Source organism: Pogoniulus pusillus, chromosome 10, assembly GCF_015220805.1.
Source record: "Pogoniulus pusillus isolate bPogPus1 chromosome 10, bPogPus1.pri, whole genome shotgun sequence".
Taxonomy (NCBI): domain Eukaryota; kingdom Metazoa; phylum Chordata; class Aves; order Piciformes; family Lybiidae; genus Pogoniulus; species Pogoniulus pusillus.
The window spans coordinates 4,301,864-4,329,673 of record NC_087273.1 but is presented as its reverse complement, the minus strand read 5'-3'; the positions used below and the strand labels follow the sequence as shown (position 1 = coordinate 4,329,673).

The 27,810-nt window shown below is 57.0% G+C and overlaps 1 protein-coding gene across 2 annotated transcripts; it reads left to right on the top strand.

The window, feature by feature from the left end:
- The first annotated feature begins 35 nt into the window (after positions 1-35).
- Positions 36-26,012, top strand: LOC135178584 (glycerol-3-phosphate acyltransferase 3). Of its 2 annotated transcripts, XM_064149541.1 has the most exons (12): positions 43-252; positions 10,038-10,110; positions 14,401-14,671; positions 15,464-15,538; positions 16,536-16,625; positions 16,751-16,844; positions 18,460-18,575; positions 20,747-20,802; positions 21,677-21,762; positions 22,672-22,800; positions 23,638-23,717; positions 24,958-25,174. In XM_064149541.1, exons 1-12 carry the CDS (start codon positions 109-111, stop codon positions 25,082-25,084), a joined length of 1,341 nt encoding a protein of 446 aa, XP_064005611.1. In that variant the 5' UTR covers positions 43-108; the 3' UTR covers positions 25,085-25,174. The 2 variants fall into 2 exon arrangements, with proteins under 2 accessions (XP_064005610.1, XP_064005611.1); XM_064149540.1 differs by lacking the exon at positions 23,638-23,717 and having other exon boundaries at positions 36-252; positions 24,958-26,012.
- The last annotated feature ends 1,798 nt before the right edge of the window (positions 26,013-27,810 follow it).

Here is a 27,810-nt window from a genome sequence, read left to right as displayed (position 1 = left end):
CGGCCCCGGGGCGGGTCGGTGGCGGCCGCGGGGCTTTAGGGCGGCGAGCAGCCCCGGCTGCCCTCTCGGCGCCCGCAGCCGCGGCGGTGTCGTTGGCCGCCGCCCGCCATGGAGGACTTGTGGTCGGCGGTGCTGCGGCTGGGCGCCGCCTGGCTGGCGCTGGTCTTCGCCCTCATCGTGCTGCCCTCGGCGCTGGGCATCTCGCTGGGCATCTCCGAGGCCTACATGTGGGCGCTGGTGAAGGCGCTGGAGGTAAGCGGCAGCCGCTGGCCCCTCCGTGCCCCGCTGGGGCTGTCCCGCCGCGCCGCGGCGTGGGGGCTCCGAAGCGGCGCTCTCGGGGTGAGCCGGGGGTGCCCCGCGGGGACGGGGCCTGGCTCGGCTTCCCCCGGCCCTGGCCGCTGCTCTCCGGCGGTGCCCCTCGCCACAGCGGCTCCGCTGGCCGAGCGCCTCCGGCCGGGAGAAGCGGGACCGCTCCGCCGCCTCCTGCTGCGCCGCGGGCGGGACGGGCTCCCGGAGCCGGCAGGTGTGTGGGGCTGCGGCGGCTCTTTCGGCCAGGCAGGCTGGAGAAGCCTCTCTCCTCCTGCCCAATTCGGGAGCAGGGACTGCGTAGGAGAGGGGGTAGGCGCTGTCCTGTCTGCCAGCGCTGTCGCAGGACCGCAGCACGGCGTGGTTGGAAGGCAGCTCTGGAGGTCATCGAGGCCACGGCAGGGTTCAGCGGTGCGCGGCTGTAGCATCGGGGCCGGAGCCGTCGGGCAGCAGCCTGAAGCAGTGGGGGTTCAGGGGCGGTGCAGGCTCGGGGCTGCTCCTGGAGAACCCGCGGGAGTGCGAGGTGAAAGCTGTCCCCCAGGGCTGTGCCGGGCACCGAGCGGCTGGCTCGGTGTCAGCTCTTGCCCCTCCTGACAGGAGTGGTGCTGGGACAGCTTCCCGAGGGCATCGGCGTCTGGCAGCCTGCCTGTGCCTGCGACGGCAGTGTCAGGAGTGCAGGTGCTCAGGCGTGCAGCTGCGGCTCAGCTGAGCCTGTCCCGCACCTCACTCTTCATAGAATCACAGAATGGGCTGGGCTGGAAGGGACCTCCAAAGCTCAGCCAGCCCAACCCCACCCTGCACTCAGCAGGGACACCCTCCACTAGATCAGGTTGCCCACAGCCCTGTCCAGCCTCGCCTTGAGGATCTCCAGGGATGGAACCACAACCACCTCCCTGGGCAACCTGTAGCAGTGTTCCAGCACCCTCCTGCTGCACAACTTGTTCCTCACATCCAATCTCAATCTGCTCTGCTCTCGTTTCAAACCATTGCCTCTGATCCTGTCCCTGCAGGCCTTTGGGAACAGTCCCTCTGCAGCCTTCTTGTAGCCCCTTCAGGTACTGGCAGGCTGCTCTGAGCTCTGCCTGAAGCCTTCTCTTCTCCAGGCTGATCAACCTCAGCTGCCTCAGCCTGTCTTACCCCCAGAGTGCTGCAAGAAAGCAGATGCCATGCAAAGAAGCTGCTTTGTGTGTGGGGCATAGCTCACTTGTGACTGAAAATGAAGCTCCCAGTGGTGATGAGGGAGAGTTTACAATGGCTGGTAGAGATGAGCTGGGTTAAATCATCACAGAATCAACCAGTCCAACCTAGCACCCAGCCCTGGCCAAGCAACCAGACCATGGCACTAAGTGCCCCAGCCAGGCTTGGCTTCAACACCTCCAGGCACAGCAACTCCACCACCTCCCTGGGCAGCCCATTCCAATGCCAATCACTCTCTCTGACAACAACTTCCTCCTAACATCCAGCCTGGACCTCCCCTGAGGCTTGTCCCCTTCTTCTGTTGCTGCTTGCCTGGTAGGAGAGCCCAACCCCACCTGGCTACAGCCTCCCTTCAGGGAGTTGCAGGTCTGCCCTGAGCCTCCTCTGCTGCAGGCTGCACACCCCCAGCTCCCTCAGCCTCTCCTCACAGGGCTGTGCTCCAGGCCCACTGGGCTCTTTCCCAGTAGAAATGGATCCCAAAGCAGCAGAAGACTTGGAGGGAGAAGTAACTTGCCAGAAGGCACAGTGTGGGGCAGTGCCAGATCCATCAGTGTGTGGCTAGGGAGAGTTGGTTTTGTCTAATTCCACTTTGTTCTAGGAGGTTCTCAGTCTGAACCTTGCTCAGGTACATCACTACCTTCATGATTCTTGGTGTTTGCCTGCAGAAATACAACCACTGAATTTTTTGGGGTTGGAAAAGCCCTCTGAGATCATCCATTCCAACCAGCATCCCAGCACCACCATGGCCACTAAACCACATCCCCAGGGGCCATATCCACAGCTTTCTTGAACACCTCCAGGCATGGGAGCTCCACCACCTCCCTGGGCAAGAAAATCTTATCAAACCATCTCATAAACTCAGCATCTGTCAGATGTATCTTGAGTGAAAATGCTCTAAGGCTCTTGGTGAGGACGAGGCTGCTGGAAGTGTATCCTGGGTTGCTCTGACTGTTCAGGAGAGAGGCTGCTGTACTTACTAGAGAGCAGAAGCTGAGGAGGTGAGGGTCACACTGCCCTGGAGGAGCCATCCAGATGGCCTAGTGAGATAACCTTGTTTGGATGCTTTGCCTTCACCTGTGATTAACCCCAATTTCCAGGGCCTATTCCTGCACCATTAATCACTGCTTCTTACAGGAATCAAACCTTGTGACAAGAGGTGACTCAAAAGGTCCTGAGAAGTTGCTGGTGGGGACTTGAAAGGGCTCCTCTGAGGAGCTGCTTTCAGTCATCCTTGTGCTTGTTCTGAAAAGGAGGTGCTCAAGGCCAGCTTGGGTAGGGCTTTGAGAGATCTGGTGGAGGAGAAGGTGCCCCTGCCTGTGGCAGGGGGATTTGAGCAGATCACAGGCACCCAAAGAGTCCAACCCCTCCCTGCCAGAGCAGGACCACACAATCCAGCTCAGGGCACACAGGAACACATCCAGGCAGGCCCTGAAAGGCTCCAGAGAAGGAGACTCCACAACCTCTCTGGGCAGCCTGTGCCAGTGCTCTGGGACCCTTACAGTAAAGAAGTTCCCCCTTTGTGTTGAGATGGAACCTCCTGTGCTGCAGCTTACACCTATAGATGATCTCTGAGGTCCCTCCCAACCAAAGTCATGGCTTTAAACTGGCAGGGGGGAGATATAAACTGCATGTTAGGAAGAAGTTGTTTGCAGTGAGGGTGGTGAGACAGTGGCACAGGTTGCCCAGGGAGGTTGTGGAGCACAGAAGCACCCAATGTGATCTTTGATCACATTGGGTGCTTCTGTGCTCCACAACCTCCCTGGAGGTGTTCAAGGCCAGGTTGGATGAGGCCTTGAGCAACCTGTTCTAGTGAGAGGTGTCCCTGCCTATGGCCCAGGAGGGTTGGAACTGGCTGAGCTTTGAGGTCCCTTCCAACCTAAACCATTCTGTGATTCCATGGAATAGGGTAGCCATTTGTGCAGCCCAGCTGAATGCCAGGCTGTCCTCTGCCATTGCCAGTGTGTTGGCAGAGTGGGAGGACTCTCAGATGCCTGGTGACAGTCAGAGTCTGGCAACTTGAGCACTGGAGGGCAGGGACTGAGTAGATGGAGAGTTTGCTGTGGTCTGTCTGCTGGTACAGTGCCATGTCAGGTGAAAAAGAGGCACCTGGGTCTGTGGTGTTTAGTTGTCCTCTGCAGTCATAGGATGGTTTTGGTTGGCAAAGCCTTTTAAGCTCATCCACTCCATCCTCTAGCTTTGTCCAGGCTGGGGCTAAGCCACAGCCCTCAGCACCACAGCTCTGCCTCTTGGAAAACACCTCCAGGGATGGGCATTCAGCTGCCTCCCTGAGCAGTCTGTGCCAGGCTTTGAGAGCCCTTGCAGGGAAGGAGTTTCTTCTCATGTCCAACCTAAATCTCCCCTGGGGCAGCTTGAGGCCACTTTGCTCCTCCTCTCACCTGTCCCTAGGGAGCAGAGCCCAACCTCACCTCACTGCAGCCTCTTCTCAGGGAGCTGCAGAGAGCAATGAGCTCTGCCTTCAGCTTCCTCTTCACACCAAACACCCCCAGCTCCCTCAGCTGCTCCTCCCCAGCCCTCTTCTCCAGACCCTTCCCCACCTTTGTTGCCCTTCTCTACACCTCCTCCCAGCCCCTCAATGTCCTCCTTGCAGTGAGGGTCCCAAACCTGCACCCAGCACTCAAGCTGTGGCCTCGCTGCTGAGTCCAGGGGGACAATCTCTGCCCTGCTGCTGTGCCCACAGCATTGCTGCTGCAGACCAGGCTGCTGCTGCCCTTCTTGGCCACATCTATAAGCAAGCATGGAGCAAGCTGAGGATGATGCTGGATGTGTGCCTGGATTTTTTTTTCCCTGCCAATAAATCCATCTCCTTGTTTCAGCAGGACAGGAGGTTGTTCCCAGTGCTGCAAGCCTGCCTCAGGAAAAGGGAGGGGGGAAGAGCTCCTTTGAGGAACAAAGTGTGCTTGTGCTTGGACCATCTGAGAATGCTGCCAAGGGACATCAGTTGGTGCACAAGAGCTTTTTGTCTGCTGGTCTGCCTCAGGCACATGTTTCTGAGTGCAGGCAGCAGTGCTGAGGATGTTCCTTTGTTGGGTTGTGGCTGCATTAGACCCTGAGCTGATGTGCTGCAGGTGAGCAAGCAGCAGTGGAGTCTTTGCTTCTGTGTGGTGAGGGCAGACAGAGCAGAGCAGCAGCTGTGCCTGGTGCCAGAGGAATGCCACGCAGCAGGCAGGCTTGAGGTATGGTCATTAGCACTGCTGGCTCGTTAAGGGTCTATTAAAAGGCCAAGAGGATGATTCAGGAGCTGGAGCAGCTCTGCTATGGGAACAGGCTGAGAGAGTTGGGGCTGTGCAGCCTGGAGAAGAGAAGGCTGCAGGGAGACCTTAGAGCAGCCTGCCAGTGCCTGAAGGAGGCTACAGGAGAGCTGAGGAGGGACATTGGACAAGAGCTGGGAGTGCCAGGATGAGGGACAGTGGCTTTGAGCTGGGTGAGGGGAGATTGAGAGTGGAGATGAGGAAGAAATTATTGACTGTGAGGGTGGTGAGACACTGGCACAGGTTGCCCAGAGAGGCTGTGGCTGCCCCTTGCCTGGAGGTGTTCAAGGCCAGGTTGGATGAATCCTGAAGCAAGCTGGGCTGGTGGGAGGTGTCCCTGCCCATGGCAGGGTGGTTTGAACTGGATGCTCTTTGAGGTCCCTTCCAACCCAACCTGTTCTGTGGTTCTGTGAAGGGTGAAGTAAATCCCTGGGCTGGCTGAAGCCAGAGCCCAGGCCTCTGAAGGCCATTTTGCATGTTCCACACAGGTTCTCTACTGTGCTCCAGTTGGAGATGTCCCTACTCAGTCCAGGGAATGGCCTTGGAGGATCTCTTCTGTCCTGATGGGTTCTGTGCTTCTCCAAAGCAGGCTCAGCAGAGCTGGGGGTTACCTTCTATCTGGCTAGTGACATCTTTCTGGTCACCAACTCTGATCTCAAAGTGCTGCCAGTGCTGCCAATTCTGCTACTGCTGCTGGGCAGCAAATATTGTTCATAACAGGACAGTGGCACTCAGAGCTTCCCTGGGTGTGAGGGAGCAGCTCAGCTCCTTGGTGCTGTCCTGTGGGGCTGGCCTCTGGTGTCCTTTGGCTACCTGTCCACCAGGCAGGACTTGCTGGACAACTCCTGTGCTGAACAATTTGGCAAGCTGCTGGCAGGCAGTGCCAAGCATGTCCCAGCAGAGGGAGGGGAAGGTGGCAGGGTCCTTTTGCCCCTGTGAAGGTGTTTGCCTCTCCTCCTGCCACAGCTCAGCCCAACCTCTGAAAGCTTTGCTGTGGCACTGCATGGGAGGGGCTGTGAGATCTTTGGTGCTTTGGAGAGCCTCCAAGGAGAAGTGCTGAGCCCCGAGCTGGAAGCATGAGCTGGCAGTGCCCTGGAGCAGGGCGGCTGCGGGTTCTGCGGTGTCAGCAGAGCTCCCTCTGAGTCATCTGGCACTGCTGCCCAGCAGAGGTGAGGGAAAGGTGAGGCAGCAGGGGAGAGGCAAAGCTCTGTCTGCCAGGGCAGCAAGGCAAGGAGCAGAAACAGAGTGGCTGTGGGTGGAAAAGCCCTCGAAGAAGTCCAACCAGTCTCTAACTCTGCCAAGGCTAAGCCATGGCCCTCAGCACCTCATCTCTGCCTCTTGGAAACACCCCCAGGGGTGGGCATTCCATTACTTGGGCAGCCTGTGCCAGGCTTTAAGAGCCCTTTCAGGGAAGAAGTTTCTTCTAGTGTCCAACCTAAACCTCCCCTGGGGCAACCTGAGGCCATTTCCTCCCCTGTCACTTGTTCCAAGGGAGAAGAGCCCAACCCCCACCTCCCTAGCTCCAACCTCCTTCCAGGGAGCTGTAGAGAGCAATGAGGTCTGCCCTCAGCCTCCTCCTTTCTGGAACACCTCCAGGGATGAGGACTCCACCACCTCCCTGGGCAGCCTCTTCCAATCCCTGACCGATCTGTCAGCAAAGACATTTTTCCTCCTCTCCAACCTAGTCCTCCCCTGGCACAATGTCAGGCCATTTCCTCTCCTTCTGTCACCTGGGACTGGGGAGAAGAGTCCAACCCCCACCTGACTGCAGCCTCCTCTCAGGGAGCTGCAGAGAGCAATGAGCTCTGCCCTCAGCCTCCTCCACACTGCACACCCCCAGCTCCCTCAGCTGCTCTTCTGTTCTCTGCTGGAACATGGATGCATTTTGGGAATCTGATGGGTCAAGGGAAGAAGCCTGGCAGAAGCCTCGAGGCTGGTTTGCAGTAGCATCTGGTTGCAGTGTGCTGCTGTGAGTGCCCAGAGGCCAAGAAGGGAGCATGAGAGGCTCACACTTGCTGTTTTTGTGGAGCATGCTCAGATTCCCCTGGGACAACTGGCACCAGTGGGAAAACTGCCTCAGCTCTTGACCTGTGGAATAGCAATCAGCTGTGCCCTGGAGCTCAACCTTTGAGCAAGATGCCACATGGGTGGCAAGGCTGTGGCAGTGCTGCCATGGCCTGGGGAGGCAGAGTAGGAGGTGAAGAGTTGCAGCTGTGATGGGACAAGGAGCAATGGATGGAAGCTGCAGCACAGGAGGTTCCACCTCAACACAAGGGGAAACTTCTTGACTGTAAGGGTCCCAGAGAGGCTGTGGAATCTCCTTCCCTGGAGCCTTTCCAGCCCTGTCTGGATGTGTTCCTGTGTGCCCTGAGCTAGATTGTCTGCTCCTGCTCTGGCAGGGGGGTTGGACTGGATGATCTCTTTGGGTCCCTTCCATCCCCTGACAGCCTGTGATGCTGTGAACTAGGTGACCTTCAAGGTCTCTTTCAACCTAAACTATTCTATGAGTCCTTTCCAGCCTTCCTCTTTGCCCCTCATCCCTGGCTGGGAGGTGCTGCAGCTATCTGGAGTCAGTTGAAGCTGGGGGCAGAGGTCAGCCTATTTTGGAAGCAGGAATTGTCCTCTTCCAGAGAGGGCAAGAAGATGAGGAGAGGCTGAGGGAGCTGGGGGTGTGCAGCCTGCAGCAGAGGAGGCTCAGGGCAGAGCTCATTGCTGCCTGCAGCTCCCTGAAGGGAGGCTGTAGCCAGGTGGGGTTGGGCTCTGCTGCCAGGCAAGCAGCAACAGAAGAAGGGGACACAGTGTGAAGTTGTGGCAGGGGAGGTCCAGGCTGGCTGTTAGGAGTAAGTTGTTGTCAGAGAGAGTGATTGGCATTGGAATGGGCTGCCCAGGGAGGTGGTGGAGTCGCTGTGCCTGGAGGTGTTGAAGCCAAGCCTGGCTGGGGCACTTAGTGCAGTGGTCTGGTTGCTTGGCCAGGGCTGGGTGCTAGGTTAGATTGGATGATCTCGGGGGTCTCTTCCAACCTACTTGACTCTGACTGAGCAGTAGAGACTTCCTTGGGTTCCATCACCCTGCAGTTTGCCCACAGCCTCCGCTGCGTAGTGAAGTGGCAAAAGGCCCTGCAGTGCCACAGAGATGTTGCAAGCTGTTGGCCTGTACAGAGGCATTACTCAAGAGCTTTGTCCTCATGGCTTCTGCTGGGGCTCAGCCTTTTTACCACTGCCTGGCATCAGCTGCTAACTGCAGGAGTTGTGCAGCAGCAGCAGAGCAGGGATTGTCCCCATGGTCTCAGCACTGAGGAGGCCACAGCTTGAGTGTTGGGTTCAGGACTCTAAGGAGGACATTGAGGGGTTGGAGCAGATGCAGAGAAGGGCAAGAAAGGTGGGGAAGGGTCTGGAAAAGAGAGCTGGGGAGGAGCAGCTGAGGCAGCTGAGGGTGTTTAGTGTGGAGAAGAGGAGACTGAGGGCAGAGCTCATTGCTCTCTGCAGCTCCCTGAGAGCAGGTTGGAGCCAGTTGAGGGTTGGTCTCTTCTGCCTAGTCTCAGGTGGTAGAAGGAGAGGAAATGTCCTGAAATGTGCCAGGGGAGGGTTAGTTTGGAGAGGAGGGAATATGTCTTTGCTGGCAGAGTGGTCAGGCATTGTCACAGGCTGCCCAAGGAGGTGGTGGAGTTGCTATCCCTGGAGCTGTTCCAGCAAGGTGTGGCCATGGCCCTTGGGGGCATGGTTGGGTGGCCACGGTGGTGCTGGGGTGCTGCTTGGACTGGAGGATCTTGGAGGGCTTTCCCTACCCAAACAATTCCATGACTGCCTAAGTTGTTGAGGTTTGAACAGCAGGATGCCCTGCTCTGCTGCCAGCAGCTCATTGCTGCCAGCTCTCCTGTGCCTTCAGGTGCCCATTGTAGCACCATGCCCACAACCAGCTCTGGGTCTGCTGGGGAGCAGCTCATGTGCATCATGGGGACCTCCAAAACCAGCCCTCTGGGACTCAGCTTTCTGTCTCTTGGCAAAGCTGCCCTGTAGGGGAAGGGAAGCTCCAGGCCAGAAGGGCTGCTGTGTCCTGAGGCAGGCTGTGGAGTGGAGTAATCATTAACCCAGTGAACAAGAGGCCTGGGGCAGGAGATAGCAGCAGGGCTGTGGGGAACTGAGCTGAAGGTCAAAGAAGCCTTTGGGGCTTGAGAACAGGTTAAACTGGAAAGGAAGGGAAGTCTCCTGCTGCCACTGGGGCTCTGAAGGGAAGCTCTGTGGCTGGCTGGAGAGCAGAGCTGCATTCAGCAGGTGTTTGAGTCTCCTCCTCCCTGCCTGCTCAGCAGTGAAGAGCAGGGAAACCCCAGGGAGCTGCTGGCATTCCCCATGGGCAGGGCAAGGGCTTCTCTGCAGCTGGGCACTGGAGTCAGCAACCTGGGCTGGAGCACCTCTGCAGTGGGGCCAGGCTGGGAGGGTTGGGGCTGCTCAGGGTCTTCAGCCTCCAGCCCTAAACCACACACCCTGGAGCTCAGTCTGGGCTCAGCCTCACCACCACCGTGAGGAGGGGGAAGTTCTTGGCCTCTGATCTGCTCTGTGTGTCCCAGCAGAGTGCTTGCACACATCCAGCATCCTCCCCTGCCTTGTGGCATTGCCTGTGACAGCTGGGGGCATCCTGCCTGGGGTGTGCACCACACCTGCAGCACTGCCTCCAGTTCTGGGGTCCCCAGCTCAAGAAGGACCTGGAGAGGGTCCAGAGGAGGCAATGAAGGTGGTCATAGGGCTGGAGAACCTCTGCTGTGGGGACAGGCTGGGAGAGTTGAGGCTGCGCAGCCTGGAGAAGAGAAGGCTGCAGGGAGACCTCAGAGCAGCCTGCCAGTGCCTGAAAGGGCTCCAGGAGAGCTGGGGAAGAACTTCTGACAAGGGCTGGGAGTGCCAGGATGAGGGACAGTGGCTTTGAGCTGGGAGAGGGGAGACTGAGAGTGGAGATGAGGAAGAAATTGTTGAGATGAGGAGACCCTGGCACAGGTTGCCCAGGGAGGCTGTGGCTGCCTCCTGTTTGGAGGTGTTCGAGGGCAGGTTGGATGAGTCTAGTTGAGAGGTGTCCCTGCATGTGGGGGGGGAGAGGGGGAGCAGGCAGAGTAGATGAGCTCTGAGGTCCCATTCTGTTTGCTTCCCTGATGTGAGAAGGGAGGGTGGAGGGCCCCTGTGCAGCCTCCCCAAGCTGTCTGTGCAGGAGTGCTGCTGCAGGTGACTCTGCAGCTGGGTCCCACCTCCTGGAGCTCACCTTTCCTTTCTCTCCCACCAGTGGGCCACCATCAGGATAGAGAAAGGGAACCAAAGGCCACCCCCACAGAAGCCAAAGAGTCCTGCTCCTAATGGTAAGAGCCTGGGATGGGGAGGGGAAGTCAGGTTGCTAAACCCCAATGTTGTAAAGCAGAACTGAGGGCTTGTGGCCATGTGTGAGAGAGCTGCAGCAGAGGTGTGGTGCTTGGCAGCTCACTCTTGCATCAGCCACTGTGCACTGCTGCTGCAGCTGGCTGGAAGCTCAGGGGATTTGGGGGGGCTGGGATGGCAGCCACAGAGGTGGGGATGGAGGCTGAGGGGGCTGGGATGGCAGCCACGAGGTGGGGATGGAGGTGGAGGGAGGTGAAGTCACAGGAGGAGCTTGATTTTTTTGGCCTTGACCTTTAGGTCACTGCTCACAGGGCTGCTGCCCAACTGCTTCTGTCCTGACAGCATCGGAGTCCACCTGGTGGTCTCTGAGGGGACCTGAGTGTTCAGTGAGCATTTCCCCTTCTCCGTCTCCACCTGGAGGACTCTGGGTGCAAGTGTGTGGTGTCCTCCTCCCTCCCTTTGCTGGCTCTGCTGCCAGTCACCCTTTGCCCCCCTGGCATGGGCTGGCTGCTTGCCAGGTGAACTTCTTGCCCCATGTCTGCAGAAGGCACTTGCAGAGTTGCTTCATCCTTCTTCCTTTTTGCCCAGTTTGGAAATGAAATCTGATACTGTCTCTTAACTTGTCCTGTGTGTACCCTGGAGGCCTCCTCTAGGTCAGAGTTGGCTCTGAGGCTTGGAAGCAGCCTGAGAGTGTGCCCAGGAGAGAGGAGAAGGCTGGGCTGGGGCTGCTGATGGCTCAGGGCTGGTCTGTTGCAGTTGGCTGGGCTCTGAGAGCAGTGCCAGCATTTTGTGTGCTCCCTCAGCAGGCAGCACAGCTGGAAAGAGGAGCAGCTGCCAAGCAAGCAGACAAGGCAGCTGTGAGCTGACTGCAGCAGTTGGCTCCTGGGAAGGTGCTGGGGGCTGAGCTGGTTGTGTTTCATCTCCAGAGGAGCATCCTTAGCCACAGCCTAAGCACTGGTGGTGTGTGAGGGAATCACAGAGTGGGTTTGGGTGGCAAAGCTCTCGAAGCTCATCCACTCCAAGCATTCTCCAGCTCTGCCAAGGCTGGGGCTAAGCCATGGCCCTCAGCACCACAGCTTTGCCTCTTGGAAACCTCTGGGGATGGGCATTCAGCCACCTCCCTGGGCAGCCTGTGCCAGCCTTTGAGAGCCCTTTCAGGGAAGAAGTTTCAGCTCATGTCCAACCTAAACATTCCCTGGGGCAACCTGAGGCCATTTCCTCTCATCTTGCCACATGTTACTTGAGAGAGGAGACCAACCCCCACCTGGCTCCAGCCTCCTTTCAGGAGGTTGTAGAGGGCAATGAGGTCTCCACTCAGCCTCTTCTCCATTTCTCTAAGCTGCTCCTCCCCAGCCCTGTTCTCCAGGCCCTTCAGCACCTTCATTGCCCTTCTCTGGACCATGCATGAAAGATGCTCTGCTGGTAGCAGATCCAGCTGCCAGCTCCTGACACACTCAACTGGAGCTCTTAGAATGGGCTGAGATTTGCTTTGCTGATTGAAGTGGCTGAGCAAAAGCCCTTCCTGTGTCACTCAGCAGCGTCCTGGAAGGCGTGGGGTGGGTTTTTTGGGGTGGGGGAAGGCAAGGTGAGCCAGTCCTGCAGATGGCAGTGCCCTGCTAGCTCTATTTCCCAAGCTTATCAGTGATGATGCAGCAAGAGATCCTCTTTCTGCTTGTGAAGGTGATGCTGTCCCACCAGGGCACAGTGAGAGGACAAGACTCTGAGCTGGGCTGCTGTAGCTGTGCAGTAGGAGCTCATCTGTCCAGACAGCTGAACTCATGGGCATGTTGTTTCTTCTCTAGAAAAGAAAGGTAAAGAGAGGATCTGGCTGGCAGCTCATGTTCTGTGAGCTTCTTGTACCTGTCCCCCCTTGTGTGACTGAGGGCTGTAGGTTCAGGACCTCAGAGCAGCCTTCTAGTGCCTAAAGGGGCTCCAGGAGAGCTGGGGAGGGACCTTGGATAAGAGCTGGGAGTGCCAGGATGAGGGTGATGGTCTCAGATGGGAAAAAGCTGCATTGAGATGAGACACAAGGAAGAAATGTTTGATGAGACACAAGGAAGAAATGTTTGCCCATGAGGGTGGTGAGGCACTGAACCAAGTTGCCCAAGGAAGTGACCTACCTGGTCTGAGTAGGAAGTGTCCCTGCCCACTACAGAGAAGTTTGGACTGGATCATCTTGAAGCCAGCAGTGTGCCCAGGTGGGCAGCAGAGCCAATGGCATCCTGGCTTGGCTCGGGAGCAGTGTGGGCAGCAGGACAAGGGAGGTTCTTGTGCCCCTGTGCTCAGCACTGCTCAGGCCACCCCTTGAGTGCTGTGCCTAGTTCTGGGCTCCTCAATTCAAGAGAGATGTTGCAGTGCTGGAAGGTGTCCACAGGAGGGCGCCAAAGCTGGTGAGGGGCCTGGAGCAGAGCCCTGTGAGGAGAGGCTGAGGGAGCTGGGGGTGTGCAGCCTGCAGCAGAGGAGGCTCAGGGCAGAGCTCATTGCTGTCTGCAGCTACCTGAAGGGAGGCTGTAGCCAGGTGGGGTTGGGCTCTGCTGCCAGGCAAGCAGCAACAGAACGAGAGGACACATTCTGAAGCTGTGTCAGGGGAGGTCTAGGCTGGATGTTAGGAGGAAGTTCCTGGCAGAGAGAGTGATTGGCATTGGAATGGGCTGCCCAGGGAGGTGGTGGAGTGGCTGTGGCTGGAGGTGTTGAAGCCAAGCCTGGCTGGGGCACTTAGTGCCATGGTCTGGTTGGTTGGGCAGGGCTGGGTGCTAGGCTGGGCTGGATGAGCTTGGAGGTCTCTTCCAACCTGCTTGATTCTGTGATTCTAAGGTCCCATCCAAGCCAAACCACTGTTCAGGACTTTGCAGGCTGTGTTTCACTGCTGGGATGGGAGGGGACACAAGCAGTGTTGGCCTGAAGCCCACTTCTGTAACCTCTGTTGTTATGTTTTAAGTTCCAGTACAATCCTTTCCCTGCTGCAGGAGGCTCTCAGTGCAGTGAGAGGTCCAAAATGTCCTTTACTGAAGGAGCTGTGGGGGCTGCTGTGCCAAGCTGTGCTCTGTTGTTCCTGGAAGCATCTTCAGCAGAGGACTGGGACTTGGCATGGAGGTGGAAGTTGTGGAGGAGCAGGGCAAGTGCAGGTGTAACAGTGCAGGATGAGTTGGCATCCCCTGAGGTGACAGAGCAGGAGCTGGCAGAGGCCCAGCTGCATGACACAATGTTTGCTGAGGGAGGAGAAGTTGCCACTGATAAGGAAGCACAGAGCAGGTGATGCCAGCAGGGTAAAGGTCACTGTCTGTGGAGGCCTGCAGGAATGTGCAGCACCTCTGCCACCTTCCCTGAGCACCCCACAGCTGGGTTAGGCTGGGAGGGAGCATGGCAGAAACATGGCAAGGCAAAAAGTCTCTCTTCCTAGGCAGAGCAAAATTGGTCCCCAAAGACCTTAATGTCCAGTGTCTGAAAGATGAGAGGCTCAGGAGACAGCACCTTTGTGCTGCCCACTCCAGTGTGGAAGCCTGGGGAGGAGCAGCTGGGGGTGTGCAGTGTGGAGAAGAGGAGGCTGAGGGCAGAGCTCATTGTTCTCTGCAGCTCCCTGAGAGGAGGCTGCAGTCAGGTGGAGGTTGGGCTCTGCTCCCTAGTCTCAGGTGATAGAAAGAGAGGAAATTGTGCCAGGGGAGAGTTAGATTGGAGATGAGCAAACATTGCTTTGCTGCCAGAGTGGACAGGGATTGGCAGAGGCTGCCCAGGGAGGTGGTGGAGTCCCCATGCCAGGAGCTGTTTCAGAAAGTTATGGCCATGGTTTAGTGGCCTTAGTGGTGCTGGGTTGGAGGTTGGACTGGAGGCTCTCAGAAGGCTCTTCTACAACTCCCTGCAGGGAGGCTGTAGCCAGGTGGGGTTGGGCTCTGCTGCCAGGCAAGCAGCAACAGAACAAGGGGACAGAGTCTCAAGTTGTGCCAGGGGAGGTCTAGGCTGGATGTTAGGAGGAAGTTGTTGGCAGAGAGAGTGATTGGCATTGGAATGGGCTGCCCAGGGAGGTGATGGAGTTGCTGTACCTGGAGGTGTTGAAGCCAAGCCTGGCTGGGGCACTTAGTGCCATGGTCTGGTTGGTTGGCCAGGGCTGGGTGCTAGGTTGGCCTGGCTGAGCTTGGAGCTCTCTTCCAACCTGCATGATTCTATGATTGCAACCCACACAGTTCTCCAGGCAGCAGGCCATGCCCAGAGGGGTGGCTGGGAGGGTGAGCTCCTGTGCAGGAGGCCTTGCTGAGCCTGCTCCCCCTCTGCTTCGGCAGGCATCATCGAGCGGGACCAGACGCCGATGGAGCAGGAGATCGCGCGGCTGCGGCAGACGGACTTCGAGTTCTCTGACATCTTCTACTTCTGCAGAAAGGGCTTCGAGGCCATCGTGGAGGATGAGGTCACCCAGAGGTTCTCCTCTGAAGAGCTGGTCTCCTGGAACCTCCTCACCAGGACCAACGTCAACTTCCACTACGTCAGCCTGCGGCTGAGCGTGCTGTGGGGGCTGGGGGTGCTGGTGCGCTACTGCCTCCTGCTGCCCCTGCGGTGAGTGCTGCTGCCAGCCTCTGCCCCTCAGGGTGGGGGCTTCAGGGCCTCAGCTCCCCACAGCTACACCAGCAGCTGAGCATGGTTAAACTCTCCTCCAGTGGGATGGTCAAGAAGCTGTTCAGCACACTTTGACCTTGTCCTTCGCTGTGGGGAGCAGATGTAGGTTGATGGGCATCTTGGCATGGACTGGGCTCAGGCAGTGCCAACCCCTCTGCCATGGGCAGGGATACCTCCCATCAGCTTGATCAAGGCCTTTCATCCAGCCTGGCCTTACAACACCTCTGGGGAGGGAGCAGCCACAACCTCCCTGGGCAGTCTGTGCCAGTTTCTCCTCACTCTCAACAATTTCTTCCTCCTCTCCCAGCTCAGAGCCATTGTCCCTCGTCCTCTCACCCCCAGCCCTTCCCAAAAGTCCTTGCCCAGTTTTCCTATAGCCCCCTTCAGGTACTGGAATGCTGCACTAAGGTCTCTCTGGAGCTTTCTCCAGACTGAACAGCCCCAATTCTCCCAGCCTTTCCCCACAGCAGAGGTGCTCCAGACCTCTGACCATCATTGTGGCCTCCCCAGCAGGCAGATGTACCAGGCACTTGGCCCAGCTTACATTTGGGGGTGTCTGAATCTTTACCTAGACCAAGACTTGGGGCAGTGTGTTGGTGAGCATGGGGTGCCAGCCAGCTGAGCCAGCAGGTGTCTCCCGTGGTCCCTTCCCATTCCAGAGGGCAAAGTGGCATCAAAAGGAGCAAAATGACAGCTTTGGGTTTAATTCTGCTCTCTTGTTTTTGCTTGTAGCTTTACCCTTGCTTTCATTGGGGTCACCTCAATGATCGTGGGGACAACTCTGGTAGGACAGCTGCCAAGCAGCAGGTGGGTACTGCCTGTGGGGTGAGCTTGCCAAGGGGCATGGCTGCAGGCAGCTCAAGGTTAGGACTGGGCAAATGTGCTTGGAGTGGTGGTTGCTCACTCCACGTGAATGTGTGGCATTTTGAACCTGGGCTGAGGGTGGCTGCCTGCCAGCTTGGCTCTGGTGGGCTGCTTTTGCTGCTGGGAAGGACTTGAGAGGAGCCTGCTAGGGGAGAGAAGAGTGCTGGCAGCCTTGGAATCACAGAACTGTTTGGGTTAGAGGAGACCTCTGGCGTCCAGCCAGCAACTCAACCCCACCACGGCCACTAAACCATGGCCCCAAGTGCCATGGCTACACTTTACTGGGACAGCTCCAGGGATAGCAACTCCACCACCTCCCTGGGCAGCCTGTGCCAATCTCTGACCACTCTGGCAGCAAAGAAATTCTTCCTCAGCTCCAACCTGATCCTCCCCTGGCACAATTTCAAGCCATTTGATCTCCTCCTGTCACCTGAGACTATGGAGAAGAGCCCAACCCCACCTGACTGCAGCCTCCTCTCAGGGAGCTGCAGAGAGCAATGAGCTCTGCCCTCAGCCTCCTCTTCTCCACACTTGCACACCCCCAACTCAGCTGCTCCTCCCCAGCCCTCTTCTCCAGATCCTTCCCCAGCTTTGTTACCCTTCTCTGGACCTGCTCCAGCCCCTCAATGTTTTCCTTGCTATGAGGACCCCAACAGCACTCAGGCTGTGCTCTCAGCAGGGGCCATGATCCCTTCCCTGCTCCTACTGACCACTTAGGTGAGACCAGGGCTGTGCTAGGGCTTGGCTGAGCTGCTGTAGCAAGTGATGGAGGTGGGAATGCCCTTCTGTGCTCTAGGGCAGCAGGAAAAGTTGAGCTTTGGGTCCTTTTGAGTTGACTGAAAAATGCTGCCCGGGGGGGCTCCAGGTGTGGCTTGGGGGGGCAGGAGGGGTCCAGGGTGCAGCCCAGGGGGGCTCCAGGTGCCTGTGATTTTTGTTCCAGGGTGAAAAACTACCTGAGTGAAGTGGTCCACCTGACCTGCTCCCGCATCCTGGTCAGAGCCCTCTCTGGTACCATCCATTACCACAACAAGTGAGTGTGCCCCCAGCTGGAGATGGGGCAGCTGGCTCCTGACCTGCAGCTGGATGTCAGGGCAGCTGCTGCCTGACCTGACAGCTCTGTCTGCTCGGTCTAACCAAAACTGGGTGTCCTTGCAGGGAGAACAGACCTCAGAAAGGAGGGATTTGTGTTGCCAACCACACCTCGCCCATAGACGCCATCATCCTGACCAACGATGGGTGCTATGCAATGGTAGGGGGAGATCCATGCTGACCACAGCAGAGGGGGAGAGAGGCCAAGACAAAGCTTGTGGAGTGTTGGTTGTGAAGTCCAGTGTTGAACTTCCACAGTGGAGATGCTGATTTCATAGAATGGCTTCAGCTGGGCCTTAAGGATCATCCAGCTCCAACCCCTTATTGCATGGGCAGGGACACCTGCCACCAGCCCAGCTTGCTCAAGGCTTCATCCAGCCTGGCCTTCAACACCTCCAGGCAGGGGAAATCCACAAACTCCCTGGGTGTCTCCCCACCCTCAAGAATTCCTTCCTTATCCACAGTCCAGATCTGCTCTGGTTTCAGTACTCATTGTAGGGTGCCAGCAGAAATTGTTCAAGTTGATTTACAAGTTTTGTGCTGCTGAAGTTGTCTTGGCAGTGTCAATGCCAGGCTGGTGAAACCATGTAGGTCATGGAATCAATGAATGCTTTGGGTTGGAAGGGACCTCAAAGCTCAGCCAGTTCCAACCCTCCTGGGCCATAGGCAGGGACACCTCCCACCAGAACAGGTTGCTCAAAGCCTCATCCAACCTGGCCTTGAACACCTCCAGGGAGGTTGTGGAGCACAGAATCACCCAATATGATCTTTGATCACATTGGGTGATTCTGTGCTCCACAACCTCTCTGGGCAACCTGTGCCACTGTCTCACCACCCTCACTGCAAAGAGCTTCTTCCTAACATCCAGTTTGAATCTCCTCTCTGCCACTTTAAACCCATTCCTCCTCATCCTGTCACTACAAGACCTTGTCAGTAGTTCCTCCCCACCTCTCCTGTAGCCTCCTTCAAGGCCACTCTCCTCAAAGCCTTCTCCTCTCCAGGCTGCACAGCCCCAACTCTTGTAGCCTGTCCTCACAGCAGAGCTGCTGCAACCCTCTGAGCATCTTGGTGGCCTCCTCTGGACTGGCTCAAACAGTTCCATGCCCTTGTGTTGGGTGCTTCAGATACTGGAAGGCCACTCTAAGGCCTCCTTAAAGCCTTTGCTTCTCCAGGCTGAAGATGCTTGAATGGAAGCACTTGGAACAAGCTGGGCTAGCGTGTCCCTGCCCGTGCCAGGGGATTTGAACTAGATGACATGAAGAGGCTCAGGGCAGAGCTCATTGCTGTCTGCAACTCCCTGAAGGGAGGCTGTAGCCAGGTGGGGTTGGGCTCTGCTGCCAGGCAAGCAGCAGCAGAGCAAGGGGACACAGTCTCAAGTTGTGTCGGGGAGGTCTAGGCTGGATGTTGTTAGGAAGTTGTTGGCAGAGAGAGTGATTGGCATTGGAATGGGCTGCCCAGGGAGGTGGTGGAGTCGCTGTGGCTGGAGGTGTTGAAGCCAAGCCTGGCTGGGGCACTTAGTGCCATGGTCTGGTTGGTTGGGCAGGGCTGGGTACTAGGCTGGGCTGGCTGAGCTTGGAGCTCTCTTCCAACCTGCTCGATCCTATGGCTTTTAAGGTCTCTTCCAACCCACCCTGCTCTAAGTGGATGGATCTGCTTTGTTTCTGTGTCCCCCTGCAGGGTGTGTGTGTGTTGGGTGGGTGTTTTCTGGGGGGGGTGCGGCCGGAGCTGCGCTGCTGCTGTGTCTGAGCTGCTGCTGTTCCTCCTGGCGCCTGCAGGTGGGGCAGGTTCACGGCGGCCTCATGGGGGTGATCCAGAGGGCCACGGTCAAGGCCTGCCCGCATGTCTGGTTCGAGCGCTCCGAGATGAAAGATCGCCACCTGGTGACCAAGCGGTGAGCTGCAGCCCTGGGGCTCCGCACCGGCGGGAGCAGAGGCGCCGCAGCGCGGTGCCCGCGGCGGTTAGGGAGCCTCCAAGCCTGGCAGCGTTGAAAGCCAGGCTGGATGGGGCCTTGGTATAACCCCCTGCAGCGCTACAGGCTGGGGACAGAGTGGCTGAGAGCAGCCAGGCACAGAGGGAGCTGGGGGTGCTGGTCGACAGTGCGTGGACATGAGGCAGCAGTGTGCCCAGGTGGCCACAAAGGCAAGTGGCATCCTGGGCTGGCTCAGGAGCAGTGTGGGCAGCAGGACAAGGGAGGTTCTTGTGCCCCTGTGCTCAGCACTGCTCAGGCCACCCCTTGAGTGCTGTGTCCAGTTATGGGCTCCTCCATTGCAGAGAGATGTTGCAGTGCTGGAAGGTGTCCACAGGAGGGCACCAAAGCTGGTGAGGGGCCTGGAGCAGAGCCCTGTGAGGAGAGGCTGAGGGAGCTGGGGGTGTGCAGCCTGCAGCAGAGGAGGCTCAGGGCAGAGCTCATTGCTGTCTGCAGCTGCCTGCAGGGAGGCTGTGGCCAGGTGGGGTTGGGCTCTTCTCCCAAGCACCCAGTGACAGAATGAGGGGACAGAGTCTGAAGCTGTGTCAGGAGAGGTTTAGGCTGGACATTGGAAAAAGATTCTTCCCAGAGAGAGTGATTGGCATTGGAATGGGCTGCCCAGGGAGGTGGAGGAGTCCTCCTCCCTGGAGGTGTTTAAAAGGAGGCTGGATGAGGCACTTAGTGCCATGGGTTATTGATTAGATAGGTTAGGTGATAAGTTGGACTCTGTAATCCTAGAGGTCTCTTCCAACCTGGTTCATGCTGTGAATGAGCCAAGCTGGGCTGGCAGGAGGTCACAGAGTGACAGAAATGTTCAGGCTGGAAAAGACCTTTGGGGTCACAGAATGAACCAGGATCATCGAGTCCAATCCTGCTCTGCAAGCTTCACCTCTAAACCATATCCCAAAGCACCACATCCAAACCACCTTTAAACACACCCAGGCTTGGTGACTCCACCAGCTCCCTGGGCAGCCTGTGCCAGTGCCTGACCACTCTTGCTGGGAAGAAGTTCTCCCTAACAGCCAACCTAACCCTGCCCTGGTGCAGCTTGAGGCCATTCCCTCTTATTCTATCACCAATCACTTGTGAGAAGAGACCAGCACCAACCTCTCCACAGCCTCCTTTCAGGTAGCTGCAGAGAGCCATGAGGTCTGCCCTCAGCTTCCTCTGTTTCACACCAACCATCCCCAGCTCCTTCAGTTGCTCCTCCCAAGATTCACTCTCCAGGCCCTTAGCAGCTTCCCTGCCCTCCTCTGCACTGGCTCCAGCACCTCCACATCTCTCTTGTATTGAGGTGCCCAAAACTGAAGGCAGCACTCGAGGTGTGGCCTCAGCAGAGCTGAGTACCAGGGGACAGTAACCTCCCTGCTCCCCCTGGGCACAGCACTTCTGATCCCAGCCAGGATGCCTTTGGCTCCCTTGGCCCCCTGGCACACTGCTGGCTCACATTGGGCTGCTTGTCCATCAGACCCCCAGGTCCCTTCCTGCCAGCAGCTCTCCAGCCACACTGCCCCAAGCCTGCAGCACTGCTTGGGCTTGTTGTGACCCAAGTGCAGGACCTGGCACTTGGCCTTGTTGAAGCTTGTCTTGTTAACACTGGGATATCCTTGCCCATGGCAGGGGCTTGGAACTGGGTGATCTTTGAGATCCCTTCCCTTCCATGGTGATTCTGATTCTAAGTAGTGCAAGCTGTAGGCACTTGGGAATCCTCTCTAAAGGAGCCCAACACAGCAGACTCTTGCCCTTCTGGGCTGCCCAGTTCAAGAGGGACAGGGTTAGGGAGAGAGTCCAAGGGAGGGCTGCAAGGATTCTGGAGGGACTGCAGCACTGCCTGGTGAGGAGAGGCTGAGAGCCCTGGGGCTGCTTAGTCTGCAGAGGAGAAGGCTGAGAGGGGATCTGATCAGTGTCTGTAATTGTCTGAGGGCTGGGGGTCAGGAAGGGAGGGACAGGGACAGCCTCTGCTCACTTGTGCCCTGGCACAGGACAAGGGCAAGGGATGGAAACTGCAGCACAGGAAGTTGCACCTCAACATGAGGAAAACTTTCCTTACTGTAAGGGTCCCAGATGTCTTCTAAGCTTGCTTTGTGCCCCCCCAGGCTCAGGGAACATGTGGCTGATAAAAGCAAGCTGCCAATCTTGATTTTTCCTGAAGGTAAGAAGCTGAACCACTCTGTCTCCATCCCGTGTGGATAGCAGCCCTGTCCTTCTGGTGCTCCTCCTCTTAGGGAGTGGTAGAGAGCAGTGAGGTCTCCCCTCAGTCTCCTCCGCACTGAACAACCCCTCAGCTGCTCCTCCCTAGCCCTGTTGTCCAGATCCTTCCTCACCTTCCTTGCCCTTCTCTGGACCTGCTCCAGCCCCTCAACGTCCTCCTTGCAGTGAGGAACCCAAAACTGAGCCCAGCACTCAAGCTGTGGCCTCCCCAGTGCTGAGTCCAGGGGCACAATCCCTGCCCTGCTCCTGCTGCCCACACCACTGCTGATGCAGGCCAGGCTGCTGCTGCCCTTCCTGCCCACCTGGGCACCCCCTGGCTCACCTCCAGCTGCTGTCACCCAGCACCCCCAGGCCTTTCTCTGCTGGGCACTTTCCAGCCACTCTGCCCCAAGCCTGCAGCATTCCTGGGGCTGTTGTGAGCCAAGTGCAGGATCCAGCCCTTGGTTCTGCTGAACCTCATACAGCTGAGCTCAGCCCATGCCTGCAGCCTGGCCAGGTCCCTCTGCAGAGCCTTCCTGCCCTCCAGCAGATCACCACTGCCCCCCAGCTTAGTGTCACCTGCAGAGTTAGTGAGAGTCCCTCGATCACCTCTACAGATCATTGCTAAAGCTGTTAGAGGGAACTGGCTGCAGCACTGCCCCTGGGGAGCACCACTGGTGACAGAAGACACCATAAGACAAAAGTGAAGGCAAGCAGGGCACAGATGCTTAACTTCAGGGGCCTGCCTTTGCTCCTCAGCCAGGGTGAGACCTGGCTGGTGGCACTGAGATGTGCTTAGTTGCGTGAGTGTTGACTTCACTTTCTCCTCTGGGCAGGCACCTGCATAAACAACACCTCTGTGATGATGTTCAAGAAGGGGAGCTTTGAAATCGGGGGGACAATCTACCCTGTGGCCATCAAAGTGAGTGGAGGGAGCTGTCTGCTGGCTTCCCAGCTGCTGGGCTCTGCTTTTGCTCAGCTGCTAGGAGGCTGTCTCAGCAGAGCTGCTGCTGCAGGCACAGTGGGCTGTGTGCTGTGGGTAGCTCCTGAGTGTGAGGGGCTGAAAGGAGAGAGTCATACAGCTGGGGGGAACCAGGTAGGACCTGGTGGGGTCTGCTTCTGGAAAGCTGGGAGGAGAGGAGATGCAGCAAGTCCTTCCCAGAGCTGAAGGGAAGAGAAGCATGCAGCAGGCTTAGCTTTGGGGTTGTTTGGGCACTTGGGTGACATCTGCTCCTAGGCCTTTCCTGTCCTCACAAGCAGCACTGATAAGCTCAGGCTCCTTTTTCTAAAGCCTCAATCTGAGCAAACCTGTGTGGAGAATGGTGAGAGCCCTGCCACGTGGGGAAGGGCTTAGAGAGCTGGGTTTGATCAGCCTGGGGAGGGGGAGAAGGCTTAGGGCAGACCTTCTGTCCATGGAGCAGCACATTAAGGGTGGCTGCCAGCAGCATGGAGCCTCCCTTTGGGCAAGGAGCCCCATGGCACAGACAAGGGGTGATGAGGACAAGTTCCTGCTGGGCTCCAGAAGAAAAGGTTTGCCCATGAGCACAGCCAGACACTGGAATCATCTCCCAAGGGAAGCAGAGAAGTCCCCTCCATGGGACAGTTTGGCACTCGGCTTGCCAGGCTGCTGGGCACCTGCACTGTGACCTAGACAGGTTGGAGCAGGGGATAGGTTGGAGCAGGGGACAGGTTGGCACACTGGCATTCTGTGAGCTGTGGATGTTCTTCCCCTGCCTTGCAGCTGCAAACGTGCAGCTGAGAGCTGAGCCAGGCTGGGAAGGCCTCTGGGGAAGGGGTTTGAAAAGCTGCTGTGTTTGGTGACCCCTTGCAGTACGACCCTCAGTTTGGAGATGCCTTCTGGAACAGCAGCAAATACAACATCGTCAGCTACCTGCTGCGCATCATGACCAGCTGGGCCATCGTCTGCAACGTCTGGTACATGCCACCCATGGTCAGAGAGGTAACCTGCTCCTGAGCCTGCCTCTGTCTGCAGAGTGCCTCTTATGCCCCAAACCCCTGCCCACCTGCTCTGCAAACCACAGTTTTGAGCTCTGCTCTGCTTCATTTTCACTCTCGTGGAATTACTGCGCCTGGCACACACCTCGGAGATCATCCAGGTCTACTTTGTTAATGTTTCTCCTTGTGGGAGCACAAATGTCCCCCTGAGTTCATCAAAGTCTGCTTTTTTGGGGTGTTTCTCCTTGTGGGAGCACAAATGTCCCCCTGAGGTCATCCAGGTCTGCTTTTTTGGGGTGTTTCTCCTTGTGGGAGCACAAATGTCCCCCTGAGATCATCAGAGTCTGCTTTTTTGGGGTGTTTCTCCTTGTGGGAACACAAATGTCCCCCTGAGGTCATCCAGGTCTGCTTTTTTGGGGTGTTTCTCCTTGTGGGAGCATAAATGTCCCCGTGAGATCATCAGAGTCTGCTTTTTTGGGGGTGTTTCTCCTTGTGGGAGCACAAATGTCCCCCTGAGATCATCCTGGTCTGCTTTTTTGGGGTGTTTGTCCTTGTGGGAGCACAAATGTCCCCCTGAGATCATCAGAGTCTGCTTTTTTGGGGTGTTTCTCCTTGTGGGAGCACAAATGTTCCCCTGATTTCAACCCTCTAATGGAAACAAGATAAAATGCCTGTTGTAACCTCAGATTGTGTTGGCATGGGGAAAGAGGGGATGGTTTCGGAGGGGAGGGATGGTTTAGGAGTGAGCCAAGCTCCTGGGGCAGCAGATTCCAAGTGTTCTGTGGGTTTCAATTCACTTCTTCTCTCCTGTTTGGTTCTGCTGCATTGCTGATCCTTGAAGGAAGGGGAAGATGCTGTCCAGTTTGCCAACAGAGTGAGGTCAGCCATTGCTCGCCAGGGAGGCCTGACTGAGCTGCCCTGGTGAGTGCTGCCTTGCCTGCTGTAAACCTCCCCTAGAGGAGCTGCTTCCTCCCTTAGCAGGCTGCTGTGGAGTCTTTGGAGCCCTGGAGCTGTGGTGGCAGTGAATTCCCCCTTGCAGGCTTGATGCTGGGGGATAGGTCCCCTTTAGAGCTGCTGCTCCTCCTCTTGGAGTTTCTTCCTGAGAGTAAGCAGAGAGGAAGCTCCTTAGCAACAAAAGCAAACAGACACAGAGCTTGAGGCTTTCTGCTCTTTCTCATCTGCTGTCTGGCTCAGTAGCAGCACAGTGCCCAGCTTTTGTAGGGCTGCATGGATAAATGAAGAGCAAGAAGTTCAACATGAGCTGGCAGCCCAGAAACCAAGCCTGTGCTGGGCTGAGCCCACAGCAGTGTGGGCAGCAGGGGCAGGGAGGGGATTCTGCCCCTCTGCTCTGCTGAGATCACATCTGCAGTGATGGGGCCAGCTCTGGAGCCCTCAGCACAAGAAGGACATGGAACTGTTGGAGCAGGTCCAGAGGAGCCAACAGAGATGACCCAAGGGCTGGAGAAGCTCTGCTGGGGACAGGCTGGGATAGTTGGGGCTGCTTGACCTGGAGAAGGCTCCAGGGAGACCTTAGAGCAGCCTTCCAGTACCTGATGGGGCTCCAAAGGCTGGGAGTGCCAGGATCAGGAGTGATGGCTTCAGCCTGGAAGAAGCTGGTTGAGATGAGACGTGAGGAAGATATTGTTGAGAGTGAGGGTGGGGAGACACTAGCACAAGTTGCCCAGAGAAGTTGTGGAGGCTCCAAGCCTGGAAGTGTTGCAAGTCAGGTTGGGACCTTGAGCAAGCTGAGCTAGTGGGAGGTGTCTCTGCCCATGGCTGGGGGTTGGCACTGGATGATCTTTAAGGTCTCTTCCGAGCCATTCTGTGCTGCTGCTGCTGCTGAAGAGAACACACAATCAGCTTCAGGTCTGAGAGGCCCTTTGTGGGGCAGCAGGCAGTGGTTTCTGCAGTGCAGGGAAACACCATCCCAGACTGGCAAAGCCTTCTGAGAGATCCCAGCAGGAGAAGACTGTCATGGGCTAAACATATGTGGGCTGTCTGAGGCTTCAGGTGTATCTACTGTAATGGAGAAGCTTGAGCTGGAATGTTCTAGAAGTTCTGAAGAGAAGCCTTAATAAGCTTCTAGGTGAAGAGCCAGGCCTTGACTAAGGTGCTTAAGGCCAGTGGTAACAGCCATGAGAGAGTTACCTTTCTCTTGCAGGGATGGAGGGCTGAAACGAGCCAAAGTCAAGGACACCTTCAAAGAGGAGCAGCAGAAGAACTACAGCAAGATGCTGGTGAAGAGAGGATCAGTAGGAGGCCCAGCTGCAGGAGCAGAGTCAGACTGAAGGGGTGCACCTTGAAAACTGCTTTTTGCACAGAGCCAGCCCGAGCAGGGATAATGGCTTGGAATTTAAGAGTGTGTGGGGGGAAATGACCCCACACCACATAAAACTTGCAAAACCAAACCCCAAACCCCGTGGAGCATCCCCTGGAGGTTGTGTGGCTGCTGCAGAGCCTGCCGAGGGCAGTGGCTCTGCCCTCTCTTCACTCCTCTCACTCTCCTGCCCTCCCTCTCTTGGTGAGGTGATGCTCTGCAGCTCCTGGTCCTGCGGAGCCGAAGGAGTGAAGAGGCAGAAGAGAAGCAGCAGCACTGCTGGAGCGGTGAGGCCGAAGGGCAGGGCCGCTGAGCAGGTGGCTGTGGAGGTGCCATCTCCTGCGTGCTCTTTGGAAGGTAACCAAACCTCCTCTCTCCCCTGCTGCTCACAGACCTCAGCTGTGGATGGTCTCACCTGTTGCAGGCTGCTGTCAGGACTGAGCCTGCACATCTGCAAGGCAGGAAGGGGGAAGCAAGGGCTGCAGACCCTAAAAGCATGGCCAAGAAACTGCCCTGCCAAAAGGACACTTGATGGACCCTGAGGGATTTTGGTGGCCTTTGTACCATTGGTGGCCTGAGGGAAGAAGAAGGGGGAAGCCCTTCAGCTCCCTGCCCACTGCTGCTCTCAGATTTCCCTTTCTTGAGCTGGAGCTGTAGAGGTAAGGGGCAGTCAGCAGCTGGATCCTGTAGGCTGTGACAGAGGAGTTTACCAGGTGGGAGGTTTCAGGACTGCCCTTCTGCTGCTGCTGGAGCTCTGAAGAGAGCTGCTCCAGGAGCACCTTGCGTTGGGCTGGGCTAGCAGCAGCTCTCACAGCCAGCAGCACAGGACCCATGGCTCCCTTGGGACGTGTGGCAGGTCCCAGCCTGCAATGCCAGAGAAATAAATTCTATATTTCTAAGGGGGCTGCTGTGGCTTTTGTGCTGTGTGTGAACCAGAGCTGCGCTTCCTGAGGGTTTCAGGAGCCTGCTGGAACCAGCACTGCGCCCCCAGAGGGGGGCTCCGAGCACTGTGGCCCTAGAGAACCAATTTTACTTGAGCTCTCGCCTGGTTTCCAGCGCCCCCTTTCCCCTCCTCAGTCTGAGGAGCATCTCTAGGGCTTTGTGCTCATCTTTCCTGGAGTAGGAGTGCCTTGCTCTGGGCTCCACAGCTCAAGAGGAGCAAGAATAGATGGGAGAGAGTCCCATTGAGGCTATGAGGATGATGAAGGGCTCAGAATATCAGTGTGATGAGGAAGGGCTGAGAGCCCTGGGGCTGGTTAGCCTGCAGAGGAGAAGGCTGAGAGGAGATCTGAGCAATGCCTATCAATAGCTGAAGGGTAGGGGGCAAGAAGCAGGGGCCAGGCTCTGCTCAGTGCTGTCCTGTGACAGGACAAGGAGCAATGGCCACAAACTGGAAGCCAGGAAGTTCCACCTCAGCATGAGGAGAAACTTGTTTGGTGTGAGGCTGCTGGAGGGCTGGAGCAGGCTGCCCAGAGAGGCTGTAGAGCCTCCTCCTTTGAATACTTTCAGCCTCTATCTGGGTGCATTCCTGTGTGCCCTGCCCTGGGTGCCCCTGCTCTGGCAGGAGGCTTGGGCTCACTCCCCAGAGGTCCCTTCCAACCCCTACTACGCTATGAAAGGCACCTAAGTATTGTTTAACCTGGAGAAGAGAAGGTTGAGGGGAGACCTCCTGCTTCTCTGCAGCTGCCTGACAGGAGGCTGGAGCCAGCTTTGCCTGTATCACTTCTTGCAGCTGTTCTCTGAGCCTCACTGTGGGCTCTGCACCTGCACTACCAGGGCTGGAAGCTGCTGAAGGCCAACTCTGGGGCTCCTTTGTGGTCCCTGCTGCCTTTGCAGCCCCTCCAAACCTGCAGGGAGCTGCTGTTTTGCAGCAGAGGCAGCTAGAGGCCAGCAGCAGCTCACGTTTGTGCCTGGCCTGAGCAGGGAAGTCCTCTGCAGAGCCCCAGGCAGCAGCAGCTCCAGCTCCACTGTACTCCCTGCATGCCCTAACGAGATAGGCTTTAATTGGCCTGCATTGATTTTGTTTTCATTGAGCTAAGATAGAGTCAGAGCTTCTTAGGCAAAAAGAGATGATTGATTCGTGGTAGGCTTCAGGCCTCTGCAGCTGAAGAAATAATTATCTTCTTGTTTAGCCATTGTCAGCTTCCAGGTGGACTCCTCCCTTCAAGCAGGCACTGAGGGCTTTGCTCCCTGGGCTGTGTCCCTCTAGAAGCTGGGTAAGGTGCCAGGCTACAGCAGACACTTCCCAGGGAAGGCTCCACTTGTTCCCTTCTCTGTCCTTTTGTTCCCACTGCTTTTTCTCCCTGCACTTCCTCTCTGCTGATCCATATTCATGCCCTTCTTTTTTTCCCTCCCCTGCTCTGGATCGATCAGCTCCATGCTCTGGCAGTTTTCTTCTCAGCAGTTCCAAGAAAATCCCTGTCTATACCAAAAAAAGTGGAGGAGAGGAGAGAAGAAATAATAATTGCTTGCTTAAGAACACTTCGATGGTGATGTGCAGCACTGGGGAGGCCACACCTGGAGTGTTGGCTTCAGCTCTGGGGCCCTCACTCCAGGAAGGACATTGAGGAGCTGCAGCAGGTGCAGAGAAGGGCAAGAAAGGTGAGGAAGGGTCTGGAGAAGGGGGCTGGGGGCGTTTAGTGTGGAGAAGAGGAGGCTGAGGGCAGAGCTCATTGCTCTCTGCAGCTCCCAGAGAGG